The sequence below is a fragment of the Cystoisospora suis genome, assembly GCF_002600585.1.
Source record: "Cystoisospora suis strain Wien I chromosome Unknown contig_1411, whole genome shotgun sequence".
In the NCBI taxonomy this organism is placed as follows: Eukaryota; Apicomplexa; class Conoidasida; order Eucoccidiorida; family Sarcocystidae; genus Cystoisospora; species Cystoisospora suis.
This window is the reverse complement of record NW_027154211.1, coordinates 54,400-67,336: the sequence shown is the minus strand read 5'-3', so window position 1 is coordinate 67,336 and position 12,937 is coordinate 54,400. Positions and strand designations below refer to the sequence as shown.

The window sequence follows — 12,937 nt, the reverse complement described above, 5'->3', positions numbered from 1 at the left end:
TTCTTCTTTTTCTCTTTCTCTCTCTTTCTCTGTGTCTTTCTTCTTGTAGGACCAAGCATCTCACTGCGCTTCATTCCCACCTCTTTCACGTCGCTTCTCTTCTCTTCTTTTTACTTCTTTGCGTCGATATCTCTTTGTCAGACTTACTTTCTTTCCTATCTTGGGTTGCCCGTAGATAGGTAGCTCGACTGTCTCCATTGAGAAGATCTAATGAAAAGGATTAATAGCCCGTGTCTTTCTTTCTTTCTTTCATTTCTCAGTGTCTACACTTTCTTCAGTCTTCTTACCGTGATAGAACTCGTTCTTAGGCCTGGTCGTACTCTTCTATCTCCTTTGAACAGAGAAATCTCCTCTGCGACGTTTCTTCTCTCTCTTCTTCTTCTCTTCTCTTCTCCTTCTTCTATACACCACTATGTCTTCCTTGATCCAAAGGCGCTTTCTTTCTTTCTTTCTCTTCATCTTTCTTCTATCGATTGTCTTCTCTTTGCGTCTCTTCTACTACTTCTGTACAGATGCGACCATATCATCTCTATGTATTCTTTTGAACTTCCGACTTCCTGTCTTCTGGGCGCATGTTCTTTATTCTTCTTCTCTTCGAGTGTATCTACACTCCTTTCTTCTCTATGCTTCACGACCACATGATCTTTCATTCCCCTCGCCATCGAGATCTTATTCTTCTCTGAAGAGAAGAAAACAGGAGAGAATGCAGGAAAAGACAGAGAATGAAGAAGAAGAGGAAAAAGAGCATCTACATGAACAGAAGATCGAAATCCTTAGATAGTAAGGACCAGATAAGCATCAAACAGTCTTCGTTGAATGGCACGGTGATATCTCTGATAGGAAAGATAGATAGATAGATAGCTACAACTTCTCTCCTGCTTTTTACTTCTCTTTCTTTCTTCCGGAGACAAGTTCGCTTCTTTCAGGGCCTTCCCTTCTTAGTAGGAGCACAGGGGTGGAGATGTGGGTACAAATATATATGTACGGTATGAGAATGTATGTATGAATATGTATCTATCTACTCTAAAGATGTATGTCTATGTCTCCATGTGTATTTATGTAGGCATCTGTCTGTCTATCTGTCTCTCCGTCTCGAGATGTGTCTGAAGATTTTTGCTTTTCATAAATCTCACTATGGGTGTCTTCTTCACAGGAAGACCCACGACGCCTTCTCGCCTATGAAGAATCTATCCTTTCTTCTTTCTTCTCTCTGCACTCTTATCTATCTTGTTTCTCTCCTTCATTCTTCTTTTCTCCATGTCTATCCTCTTCTTCTTTTTTCCTTTCTGTCTTTCTTTCTCTTCTTCTTTAGCTTAACTCTTTTAATCTTCCACCGACTCTCTCACTCCCTCAGCGACGTCCTTGTCTCTTCTTCTTCTTCTCTTAAGCTCTCTAGAGAGATTGAGAAGTTCTTCGCTGTCTCTCCTTTCTCTCTAGAGAAGTCAGTTGAACTTTCTTCTATGAGGAATGTCTTCCACGCAGGCGGGAGAGAAGAAGAGGGCGGAGGCCTGACAGAAAGAGGCGTTGAGGACGAGAAAGACGGACAGGAACAAGAGAGAAGAAGAAAGAGATATGAAGAAGAAGAAGGAAACAAGAATAAGAGCAAGTTGGTCCGACAAGATCTTCCAAGATATGAAGGAAGAGAAGGAAGTTTGGTCTCTTTAAGAAGAATGATTGATTTGGCATGTATCTATGAAGGCGCGCCAGATGTAAAGATGATAGTCAGAGATATTATACGGTCTATGTATAGGTATATCGGACAGGAATGGGAGAAGAAGAAAGAAGTTCATATTTTGAGAGAAAAGCTGATAGAAAGAATCTATACATGCGAAGATAGGTTACATGGACTTGCTTCTTCTCCCGAGTGTCTTGATCTTCTTTCTTCTGAAATTTTCACAAGAGAAGAAGAAAGAGAGAAGAAAGACGAAAGATTCTCTTCTTTTTCTCCGTCTTCTCTTTCATGTCGATCACTGACGTGGGAAAGAGAAGTGTTGTGTGTACTGTCGGAGATTATTGATATGATGGCATGCGTGCGAGCTCTATCTCGATGCTTTCCTGAGTCGATTGTCTCGGAGTTCTGGAAGGGAGGACATATCTCTTCACGAGAACGATTTGATCAAGTGAGGACCTCGAAAACTTACCTTCACCTGTCTTTCGAATAATACCTTCTTCTCATCTACTGTTCTATTCTCTTGTAGATAGATTCTCCACGCTCCCTTCTTCCTGTCGCTGTCTCCGTCTCTCTTTTCAAGTGTTTGTCTTTCTTCATTGGTCCCAAGCGTACCTGTACACGTGGATGTACATAGACCTACATATACGTGTCCATAGAGTAGATATGGGTACATATATATATATATAAATATAGATGTACATGCACTCGTTCTATAGCTACTCCGGAGAAGGCAGACAGCGGTCTAATCGTCATGTGTTGTCATAGTATAAGTGCATGCATATATATATATATATATACATATAGGAGGACATCATGTATGTATGGTTGTAGGTATGTATGTGTGTTTACATGTATATCTATGTATATATTTGGATAGTTTCCGTATCTCAGCCTGTGGGAGGCCTGCATGCATTTGTTTCCGTGTTCTCTCCTGTCCCGCCTTCTTTCCAAGAGTGAGGAAGATGAAGGAAGAATGTCTCTCTCCGTCTCTCGCCTCCGTGGCCATTCTTATATGTGATGTTGATATGCTTAAAGATGTCGCAGGCCCTGCCAGTGTATACATATATATATATATATGTATATGTGCTGTTCTCTAGACATATACTCCATAGACATATCTCTACATGTGTATATGTATGTGTAGATGCGGAAAGAAAGCACGTCTCCAGTCTCCCTAGTGTGCGACTAGACATATATTTTGGGGAAGAAAGATTTCCTCCTCTGTAAGCTACGCTTGGGAAGAAAAGAGAAGGTGATGACTCTTATTACACTATACCTCGGGGAAACTGGCCTTATGCTTCTTGTATTCTTATAAGGATGACTAGATAAGAACCGTACATCCTTCTTCTGGTGTATGTTGAGCATTGTGTGAAGAACGATGTAAGGCATGCATGCCCGTCTTTCTGTCTTTGTATAATGCATCTTTCTATCTTCAGTTTGAAATAGAATATTCTCATGTGTGTGCCGACTGCCTAGGAAGAAAGAGAGCCTGTGGAGTTTTTTCTCGTTATCAGGACCAACGATGGAAGGAGAGGAGAACAGGCTTAGGCGATAGAACAGGAGGTCCAGATGGAGGCGAGGATAATCGGCTGATGCGACTACTTCAACATCTTTATGTTCTTCTTGTAAGGTGTTCTCTGGACTTCTCACGAGAAGAAGAAAGGGGGAACACACTCTTCATACGAAATATTGCACGCACTTCAAGGGGTGTTCAAGGGGTGTGCCGTCAACTGTAATTTATATATTTCAGGTTACATACACCTCAACTGTAATATATACACGTCAAGCATGCATACAACTCAGCTCTGTTCTGTACACGTCAGGTGTACATACACCTCAACTGTATTCTGTACACGTCAAGTGTACATACACCTCAACTGTGCGGTGTACATGTCAAGTGTACAAGCACGCCAGCTGTGACCCATGCACCTCAAGAGTTTACCGTAGACACCTCTTTCTCTCCATTCTCCTCTCCGCGCCCCTCCTTAGTGATGCAAATCAATCAGTCGCTCATTCCTTCTTTTCTTCTTTTCGTTTGGCGACGAAGAGACAGCCATGTAAGAAGAAGAAACTGGTCTTCTTCAGAAGATGCCTGAGAAAGACAATTATGTAAGCAATATAGGGACTGAAGAACTGCCTTCGTTTCGAACTACTTCCCTCGTTCGTGCATATTCATATAGACAGCTCAAGATCAAGTCATGCTTTCTACAGTCTTTGAGCCTTAAGCCTATGTGTACACTTATTCTGATGAATCTAGGAGGAGAAGAAAGAAAGAAAGAAAGAACTTTCCATCCCCAGTGTATTTCTTTTCATCTCTTTTTGCGAACTTGGGACTTTCTTCTCTTCTCCTTTCTTCCTGTATTCTCCGTTCTCTTTTCTTTCTCCTTGTGAATGCTCTATCTTCTTCTTTTCTGCATGTCTTTCTCGGTTCTCTCCTTCGTGCGTTCTCACGGGCATCTCTTTTTCGTCTCTCTTCTTCCTACCTCGCTTGCATCTCTCGACCTACGTTGTCTGTATCCACTACTGCCGTTTATGCTTGAATGCTCTTCTTTCTACGTACCTCTTCATCTATCGTCTTCTCTCTTTTGCCCCGTCCTCTCGTAAAGAAAACATCTCTCTTTCATTCTTGTTATCTTCAAAAGTCCTTATCTACCCATTTCTCACGTCTTCCTCCCTTCTCTTCTCAGTCTTCTCTCTCTTTCGTAGACCTTCGTCATACCTCTCAGAATGATGGTTATCTCTCTATGTTGGTCTCTCTGTATCTTTCTCTTGTCGTTCTTTTCTTTCTTTCTGTTTTCTTTTCTTCTCTTTTCTCTTACCCTTTCATCTTCCTCTAGATGTCTCTCCCTTGGATACGTCTATGGGAGTGTCCCTCTACACCTTCTCTTCTTCGCCTCGCACTCGGTCGTAGCCGCCAATACATTTGCGCTTGTATACTCCAAGAAGCTCAGCGCCTCTGGTCTCCTAGAGATACTCTTAGCCCAATGATGGAAGGCAACCGCGCTTCCGATCAAGATAGTGATAGATGTGATTTCTTAAGGCGTGGAAGGAGGGATCTCTCGTCTGATAAGAGAGGAAGTTGTAGAGGTTTCTCGGGGCATCTAAGAAGCTCAGGTAGTCTGGGCGACGTTGAAGAAGAGAACGAAAAAGCTCTCGAAGAGTTCACAGAGTGGTCCCTACATTTCCGAGATGAGGTAAGTGAAGGCATCCAAGACAGGGAAGAAGAAAGAGAGATAGAAAGAGTCTTTCCTCTCCCTAGTACCTAATGTTTACTGTAGAGCATCTTGCCGGCTTATATACCGTATCATACCTGAAGTATGATTAGAGCTGTCCATACAGAAGGGTTTCCTGTCATGTATGCGGCACCTGTGGGGATGTGTATCTATGGCCGGGTCTATAGACATTGTTAAAGAAAGACGACAGGCTAGAATTGCGAAATCTCTTGGTATAGAATGATTTCTCACTCTTTTCAGGGAGAAAATAAAAGAGAGAAAGACAAATGAAGAAATAGAGGGGAGAAAAGACCTGCCTTTCTATCTTTACACTCTTAATACACAGTGGTTTCTTCTGTAAGGTGTCAGGGGACGTTCTCTTGTTCTCTCACTTGGTGTACATAAACCGTTAAACAAGATTTCTTGTCTCAGGAAGAATTCCAATTCCCAATGAGAGATGAAACAACCCAAGGACTTTGTCTCATGTTTCTCTTTGTCTTCTTCACAACTTCTGCATGCCCAGCCGCTGAGGGGTACATACAGGTTTCTTCACTCCGGCTGTATTTGTACCTCTGGTATACACATCTATAGAGACATCTGTCTTCTGCCCCCTACCTCGCCTATATAAGTATATATACGTGTGTAACTTTTGCTCTTGTGTGTATGAGGTGATCTCTTCTTTTTATGACAGGTTTTCATCGTCTGTGGTGTGAGTTGGTTTGCTCGTTTCTCTTTTTCCTCTTTTTCTTTCTCCTTCTCTTCTGTTTCTTTCGGTGTTCTCTCGCTTTAGGTCTATCAGGGAGGCGGTCCATCCTGTATGAAGTGGCTAGCAAGGGATATGAGACGCGCTCAATTCCTTAGACTTTTGCATGCGTGGAATCTCAGGCTCCAGCATATGTAAGGAAGAAAGAGACTAGCTATACACCCACATATGCGCGTTCTACTGTACATACTATCACACACCCGCCGACAACCTGCACAGCTTCTATAGACGTATCTATACATGTGTGTACATCCATATACATATCTATATAAAAAGACAGAAAGAGAGTTGCGTGTATATGGGTCTCCTAAGATATGGGTGAAGGTAAGATCAAGGTGTCTCATCCTTCGAAAGAAACGTGTTCGATGACGCCCATGCTTCTGAGTGTTGTCTTTCTGGTGTATGTACAGCGGATTAGAACGAATTCAACATATCGAAGAAGCCATCTGTCCCGCTTCAGAGAGAAATCAAGAGGTACGACCTTCTACCTTCAGGCCAAAAGTGCAACATTTGTAACATATATAGACGTGCGTATAGATAGATAGGTAGATAGATAGATACTGTTGCTTAGGAGATGTACAGGTTTGCGAGAAGACGTATCTGCAGAAGTAGGCTGCTGTATGTATGTTCGTAGGAAAATAATTATGCGCGTTTTGATTCACTTTTTTGTCTGACTACATCCACAGCTGTCTGTATACTATCCCCTCCATCTCCTCTGTTCTTCCATTCCTCTCTTTCTTTCTTCTTCTTCTTCTTCAGCCTGCTCGATCTGTACCTCCTCGATCAGAATCAGGAGAAGGAAGAGTATCTTCTTCCTCTTCTTTTCATCGCATACACAAGGAAGAGACATCTAGAAAAAAGAAACACGCAGGGGGAGATCGCCGACATGTTGAGCTGTATCTACACCCGGAAGATCAAGAGAAACTCGAGTAAGTAGCGACCAAGATTTTCATGTCTTTCTGTTTCTCCTGTTCTCTCGTATCGCAGTCGCAAAGGAGTTGAAACCTTTTCTTCTAAGGCAATTCACAATCCTACACGCCCAAGTAGAGAGAAAGAAAGAGATGTCTGTGTATGCGGATGACCCGCCTGTAATGGAGGGGACCAATATCTATGTTTGAAGCAACTAGCTAGGCATTCATATTTTCTGTACATATCTATCTTTCTCAGATTTTGCATTCGCTTGTTAAGGGCGTATCTTAAGGGAGACTGAAGGGCAGATGAAATCTGTTTCACATCTTGACCTGTTTCTTTTCTCTCTCTGGACAGTTTCGATTTCAGCTATGTGGTAGAGACAGAGAACCTGTAGGACTGATTTCCCTTTGTTCTGAAATGTCTTGTATGCACACCTCATTCAGCATCTCTACTACTTCACCTTACTATCTCTTTGTTTCTCTTAAACAAGCCTCGGACAGTCTTCTCGTCTTCAACTTTCTCCTCAACTTCTCTTTTCTTTCCTTCTCTGCATCTTCCTTGTTTCCTTCTTTCGTTTCCATGGTGACTGTATCGAGACGCTCCTAGATAGATAGATAGATTAAAGATAGATAGACTAAAGATAGATTAAAGATAGATTGTCTCCTTTCTTTCCTTCTCTCTGTTTTTCCTTCTCTGTGTAACTACGTAGAGAAAGTTTTGTATCTCTTTCTTCTGTCCAGGCTCATTCGAAAGGTTGTTTCTCCCGAGAGAGAAGAAGATCATTTTCACCGTAGTGAGGAAGAAGCAGCTCTCTTCTTGACTTCAGAGGCAAACACGAAGAAAAAGAAAGATGGAGAAGAAAAGAAAGAAGACACTTCAGGTCTCGGTTTTATGTATCTTTGTTTACTGTATTGTCGAGGGAATGCGGATGAAACGATAAATCTCCTTCTAGACCAACAGCTGCCTCCTATACTCCAACATGTCAGGCCTTCTTTATCTCTTCAAGGAGGTATGTATGTCCTAGATGTGTAGAAAGAAAGAAAGGTAGTGGTGTTTTGGATGAAGAAGTTTATCTGCAGTGTATTGTTGCGGAGGAAGTGTTACTTTTCTGTTATCTCATTGAGCCTCATCATAACAACATCTTCTTCTTCTCTCTTATGTCTGGAGTTCCTCGCCTTGCAGCTTTTGTATACATCGGGAGAGAGAAGAGATCAAACAAGGGAGAAGAGAAGTGGGCCCCACGCAATCTTGTGATTTCGTTTTCTTCTTGACTCCTCTCTCTTTTTCCTCCTGTTGTTTCTCATTTGGTTAGCTTGACTACTCCTCTTCATACATGCATGCATGACAGGATTTACGTTCAGAAACATCTCTCTACAGATGTAGTTACACTTCTATCATCATGTGCCTCACAGCCTTCGTGTGTACATGCTTGTCTATGCACACACACAGACAACGCACACCCCGTGCCTATGCGTGCATGTATATATATCTATATATATATGCATACGTCTGTGATAATATGAGTATATATATCTATATATCTACACGGGTGTATGTAGGTATGTATGTAAAGATAGTTATGTAGACGGGTGCGTGTATAAGTATGTATATGTATATACGTATGCATGCGATGTGAGATGATAGTAGGGGTTGGATATGTGCCTTGTGTGTATTCAGCTGTTGAGTTTCTTAGGGCGGCTCGGGAAAGATCTGCTGAGGCATCTAGCGACGAGCCTCGGGGAGCTGAAGCAGAGGCACCGATGCTCCCGAAAGATGAAGAACTGAAAAGTCAAATTCTCTCGATGATGTGAGAATCGATACAAACTTTTTCTCCTACTTAGCTCGTCGCTCGATGCCTCTGCAGATCTTTAGAGCCGCCAGAAATCCCAACAGCTGGATTCGCACAAGACAGTTCTATCTAGATATCTACACCGCCAGCTGCTATAGGCAATTAAACCTCCATACATATCTGTCTGCCACTGCGCTATTCGTACATACATCTATATAGATAAACACATGTGTACATGTATTATATTTGCATGCATGAACATCGATGTACATATAGATCTATGTACAGAGATATACATATATATGTATCTATATATATATGGGGTGGAAGACCGTTCTCTGCAGCTCAATCTTGTGCTTACAGGTTTACATTTTAGTCATGTTATAGTAGGGGCTATCATTTGGTTCTATACTCAATCACCTTACAATAGTTTTACCACTTATGTTCCTGTAAATAACTCCGCTTTACAATTCCAACTTATCTTTCGTGTATGACTGAGGTGCGTGATCTCCAGAGATGCCCGCAGACAGCAATCTGAAGCTCGGCGTCTAGATGAAGCTTTACCAAAGAAACGCTTTGAAGGAGGAGGAAAAGAAGGAGATAACGATCGATTCTGTGTCAGTAGTAGCGATGAAGAAGATGAAGATGATTTCTCTGATGTAGGAGAGATTCTCTCTCATGCTCCATGTGATCTTTTACACTGTAAGTCTTCTTCATGCTCTATTTCTCTTCTCCTTCTCTTTCTCAACTGTTCTCCCTCGATCTCTCATCCATCCCTTAAAGTGACGCCTTCNNAAGGCCAGAGAGAAAAGATGGAACTCTAGCAAGCAAAGAGAGACTTTTTGGACTCTCTTCTTCAAAGACATTCGAGGTGTATAGAGTGATCCTGGTTGACCTATCAAGGGGCTTTATGCCTAGTTCTAGCGCAATAGAGAGAGAGAGTTGGGTGCGTTTCCGAGATTTTTATCTTAGCCCTGTACAATAAGAAGAGGTGGTAGTGTGATAGAGAATAAATGAGTCTTGCAACGCCTACTTTATTTCCTTACCTAAGTGTCTTCTCAGACAGATATAGCTGAAGAGCTCTTGTTCTCTTATGTATGAGTAAAGTTCCCGTGAAGGTTTGATCCGAGTGTCTCCATCTTTCCAGCTTGGCGTTTCGTGTCATCCCAATTCCATAGAGGGACAAGGCGTGTACCTGTCTACATTCTTAATGATACTTGATAAAGAGTAGTTAGGTCTTCCTGCGGTTGTCATTGCTTGTCCATCTTAATGCATGCATACACTACTACAGCTGAATACGAAGACGAAGAAAACGATGAAGAGGAAGATGAAGAAGAAAAGAAAGAAAAGGAAAGTTCAGATAGTAAGAGAAGTGTCGTACAAGGAGGAAAGAATGGAGATAACACTCAGCATTCTTCATCTGGTGGTGCGAGTCGATCGGACCACTCTTCAACCAGTCGTAAGTTCCTTCTTTCGTCTTCTTCTTCTTCGATTTCTTTTCATTCACTCCAGCTTTTCGCAGTCTCTTTGCAACGATCTCTTCTCTACGCTGTTCTCTTTCTTCATGGTCTCATGTCCCGTCTTTGACCTCTTACCTGATATATATATATATATATGGAGAGAGAGAGAGAGACAGATTCATGGGCGGATGTGCTCCAAGCATAAAGAAGGAACATAGCGGGGGAGATGACAGAGAGAGATGAAATACGTTAGGGACCTTCTGCTTGTGGGTTATGTTCTGTGCCAAGCCCACGAAGAGGACCGCAGTGGGTTAGATGAGTTGATATGAAGAAAAAGAAGCAAACAAGAAACTTGCCGTATCTGTCAATGCATGCATGCATTCATGTGCACGTGGGGTGAGACTGGGTAACCTGCCTGAATATCCACCCATCTATATATATTTATATATGTATACATGCATATGTTTGTGTTTCCAGAGATGGTCTGCTCTCCGTAGACGTGGCATTACAACGCTTTTTCTTCCTATATCTCTATGTAAATGTGTATAGAGATACATACGTACACATATATATACATATCTAGCAGCCAACTGGTTGCTGAGGTATTATGAGTTCCTCTGACCATAGTAGAAGACTCTTCCTTCTTTTCATACTTCCCTATATGAGCATAGCCTCAATTAAACTCTTCTACAACTTGAAGTTCTCTGACGATGTTAGGTCGTGTATCTAAAGCACTCCCTCATCATAATATGTAAAAAAAGAACTTGGCAAGCATCAACAGACTGGAGTCACCACAATTCTCTTACTCCAGTTTGTCTTCCTCTCCGTCATGTGCATGCACGCAAGGGCGCGGCGGAAGAGGTGGCATGCAGGGCCAGCCTCAGGCAGGGACTCGAACTCCGGTGAGAGGTCAGACTTTACAGGCGAGAAGGAAAGAGGAGAATAAAGGAAAGCGTGCGAATCATAACAGGAAAGGCGGGTGAGATTTTTGACCTTTCAAAGCAAGAAAAATGAAGGAAGGGACTCTGTGGTCGCCAAGTCGTGTATTCGAAGAATGTTCGTAAGTGCTTGATAAGAGAGTGTTGACGGAAGGAGGTAGAGGGAACATTCATGCCGTAAGAAAAGAAAGGAAATAGAATAGACGGGCGTGATTCTATATGAGTGTATTGGTGTGAGTCGTATGTTATATACTGAGGTGTAGAAGGGATGAACACCCACCGCATAGTACGCCAGTGATGGACTGAAAGCATGCTTACACCTGTGTCGTAGTGTGGAGATATGGGATAGATGCGTCAAGGTCCATATTTGTATATCTAGGTAGATAGATAATCAGCTTTTTGTAAACATGCCCTTGTTGTCTTTTTGGATCCCAAACTGGGAATACAAGGGAGTGCCCTCGTGATACTGATAGCCGAGCTCTTCTTCATTGGCCGAGCATCTGCTGTGTCAGTGTATATGTAAACATTCTCATCGTCTTCAGATCCCTGTCGTCAAGGAATACCCTCGATGATGGTCTCATGTTATCTCCACAGGTTCTCAGTCCACACTCGGTAGCCAGCATTCATCCATGTGCTGAAAACGCGTGTGGATGCATGACGACATATGCCAAAGACTTTTGTGCTCTCGAGGTAGCGTGTCAATCAGCACGCTCACGAGGAACCGTGTCAGTGAAAAGTCGGGCCCGTGCAAGCTCGATCTCAATTCTTCGGAACCAATTTTGCCCAGGCAACTGTTGCAGGAGTAGTTCTGGCATGCCCAGATTGTACAAAGGGCGACGCGTAATTAGACAAGGCGAGTTGAACATTTTGTACGGCTACCAATGGGAACGGTGAAGATCATGAAGAAGGGCTGGNNGGGGGGGGGGGTCGTCTTCTACAGCTGATAATGAATGAGTGAAAAGTGTGTCAGTTACTTCCTTCTTCATGGGCTTTCCCGTGTCCGCGCGCGTTCGGATGGCTCTCTTTAGTTTCCTGTTCTCTTTTTCAGGCACTTAGCTAAGATGCGGCGAGGAATGATCTTCTGAGGTCGAGCAATTCTCCTCTGGAAGGTACTATGCCAGCGCAACGCATGCCATGCCAGGGATAAAGTGGTGATACAACCAGAGATGGCTTCAGCTCGAATGGCTTAGAAGGAGTGGATAGTAAAGCAGATTTCATACCGGTTTGTTTACACGCTGAGGTGAAACCTTATTCGTTATTAACACTCGTTGCCCGGAGAAACTGGAGAGGATAGATTCTTACTCATAGGCACACTCCGTCTAAACGTTCTTGTGTGGTGACCGGATTAGAATGCGTTAGTTGTTTCTTTTTACCCGATGTCCGGGCTTAAGAAAGTAGCCCTGTACAGCCAATCATTTTTTCACTATCTCACAGAGGGTGTAGTGAGAACTGCTGGTCTAACCACTTCTTGTCGGCACAATCAATGATACTTGGGTTCAGAGCATCGCCGAATGTTTCCCGAGAAGCACCTGCCACTGTGAAGGTGCCAGACATAGTACGAGCCGGTCCTCGCCATCGTCACCGGGACTGTCTGCGCCACCTACTTCAGCTCATTTTGACGGTGACTTCTCCGCTGCGGACAGCTAGCTCGTCAGGTACTGAAACTGCAGCCAGACCATTTGCAAAAAGATGGGGTAGTCATCAGATAGGAATCCTTCTACGTGTCAGGGAACGATACTGCAAAGAAACCGGCTTGTTGGTGAGTCGAGTACGGGCAGTGGAGACCCGGAATAGTGAGGGAGCGAACAGCGTAATTTGCTGTACGAGTTCGTACGTCTGTTCGGTAGCTGGGGTCTCTTGAGAGCACGGCGCAAATGGACAGGCGAGGAGCCTTCTTACAGCTCCCCTGCCCACTGCAAGCATGAACCGTAGCTAGCTCGAGCCCTAGCACGCACGACAAAGGGGCTCGACCTGAACACGAGACAGCTGCGTGTACAAAAACAGCCGGATCTAACCCGACGCCATGGAAAACGGACAAGAGGACAAACCACCATAGCTGACAAAAAGTAGCGGCCACGATCCAAGAACTTTAGGGGTCTTGACACTGCACAGCTTAGGCAGCATGGCAATTACACATGCACGAGAATATCGGAGCTCCGTCGACAGTGAATTGTCCCAAAGGGATCCGAGA

General features: G+C 43.3%; 1 protein-coding gene across 1 annotated transcript; it reads left to right on the top strand.

Annotated features, from left to right (window-relative positions):
• The first annotated feature begins 17 nt into the window (after nt 1-17).
• On the top strand, nt 18-12,224 carry CSUI_003225 (uncharacterized protein). Its single transcript, XM_068063423.1, has 13 exons — nt 18-780; nt 1,313-2,120; nt 3,187-3,297; nt 4,510-4,866; nt 5,675-5,781; nt 6,058-6,121; nt 6,407-6,576; nt 7,300-7,568; nt 8,237-8,366; nt 8,863-9,050; nt 9,640-9,807; nt 10,655-10,787; nt 11,795-12,224. The coding sequence occupies exons 1-13, from the start codon at nt 413-415 to the stop codon at nt 11,829-11,831; spliced, it is 2,910 nt and encodes a 969-aa protein (XP_067924605.1). The 5' UTR covers nt 18-412; the 3' UTR covers nt 11,832-12,224.
• Nucleotides 12,225-12,937: the final 713 nt, after the last annotated feature.

Excerpts from the sequence above, each read along its gene's own strand:
- CSUI_003225 (XM_068063423.1), top strand. The coding sequence starts at position 413 with ATGTCTTCCTTGATCCAAAGGCGCTTTCTTTCTTTCTTTCTCTTCATC. Across the intron at positions 2,121-3,186 it reads CACGAGAACGATTTGATCAA|GACCAACGATGGAAGGAGAG; the intron begins GTGAGGACCTCG and ends TCTCGTTATCAG. Across the intron at positions 6,577-7,299 it reads GAAGATCAAGAGAAACTCGA|GCTCATTCGAAAGGTTGTTT; the intron begins GTAAGTAGCGAC and ends TCTTCTGTCCAG.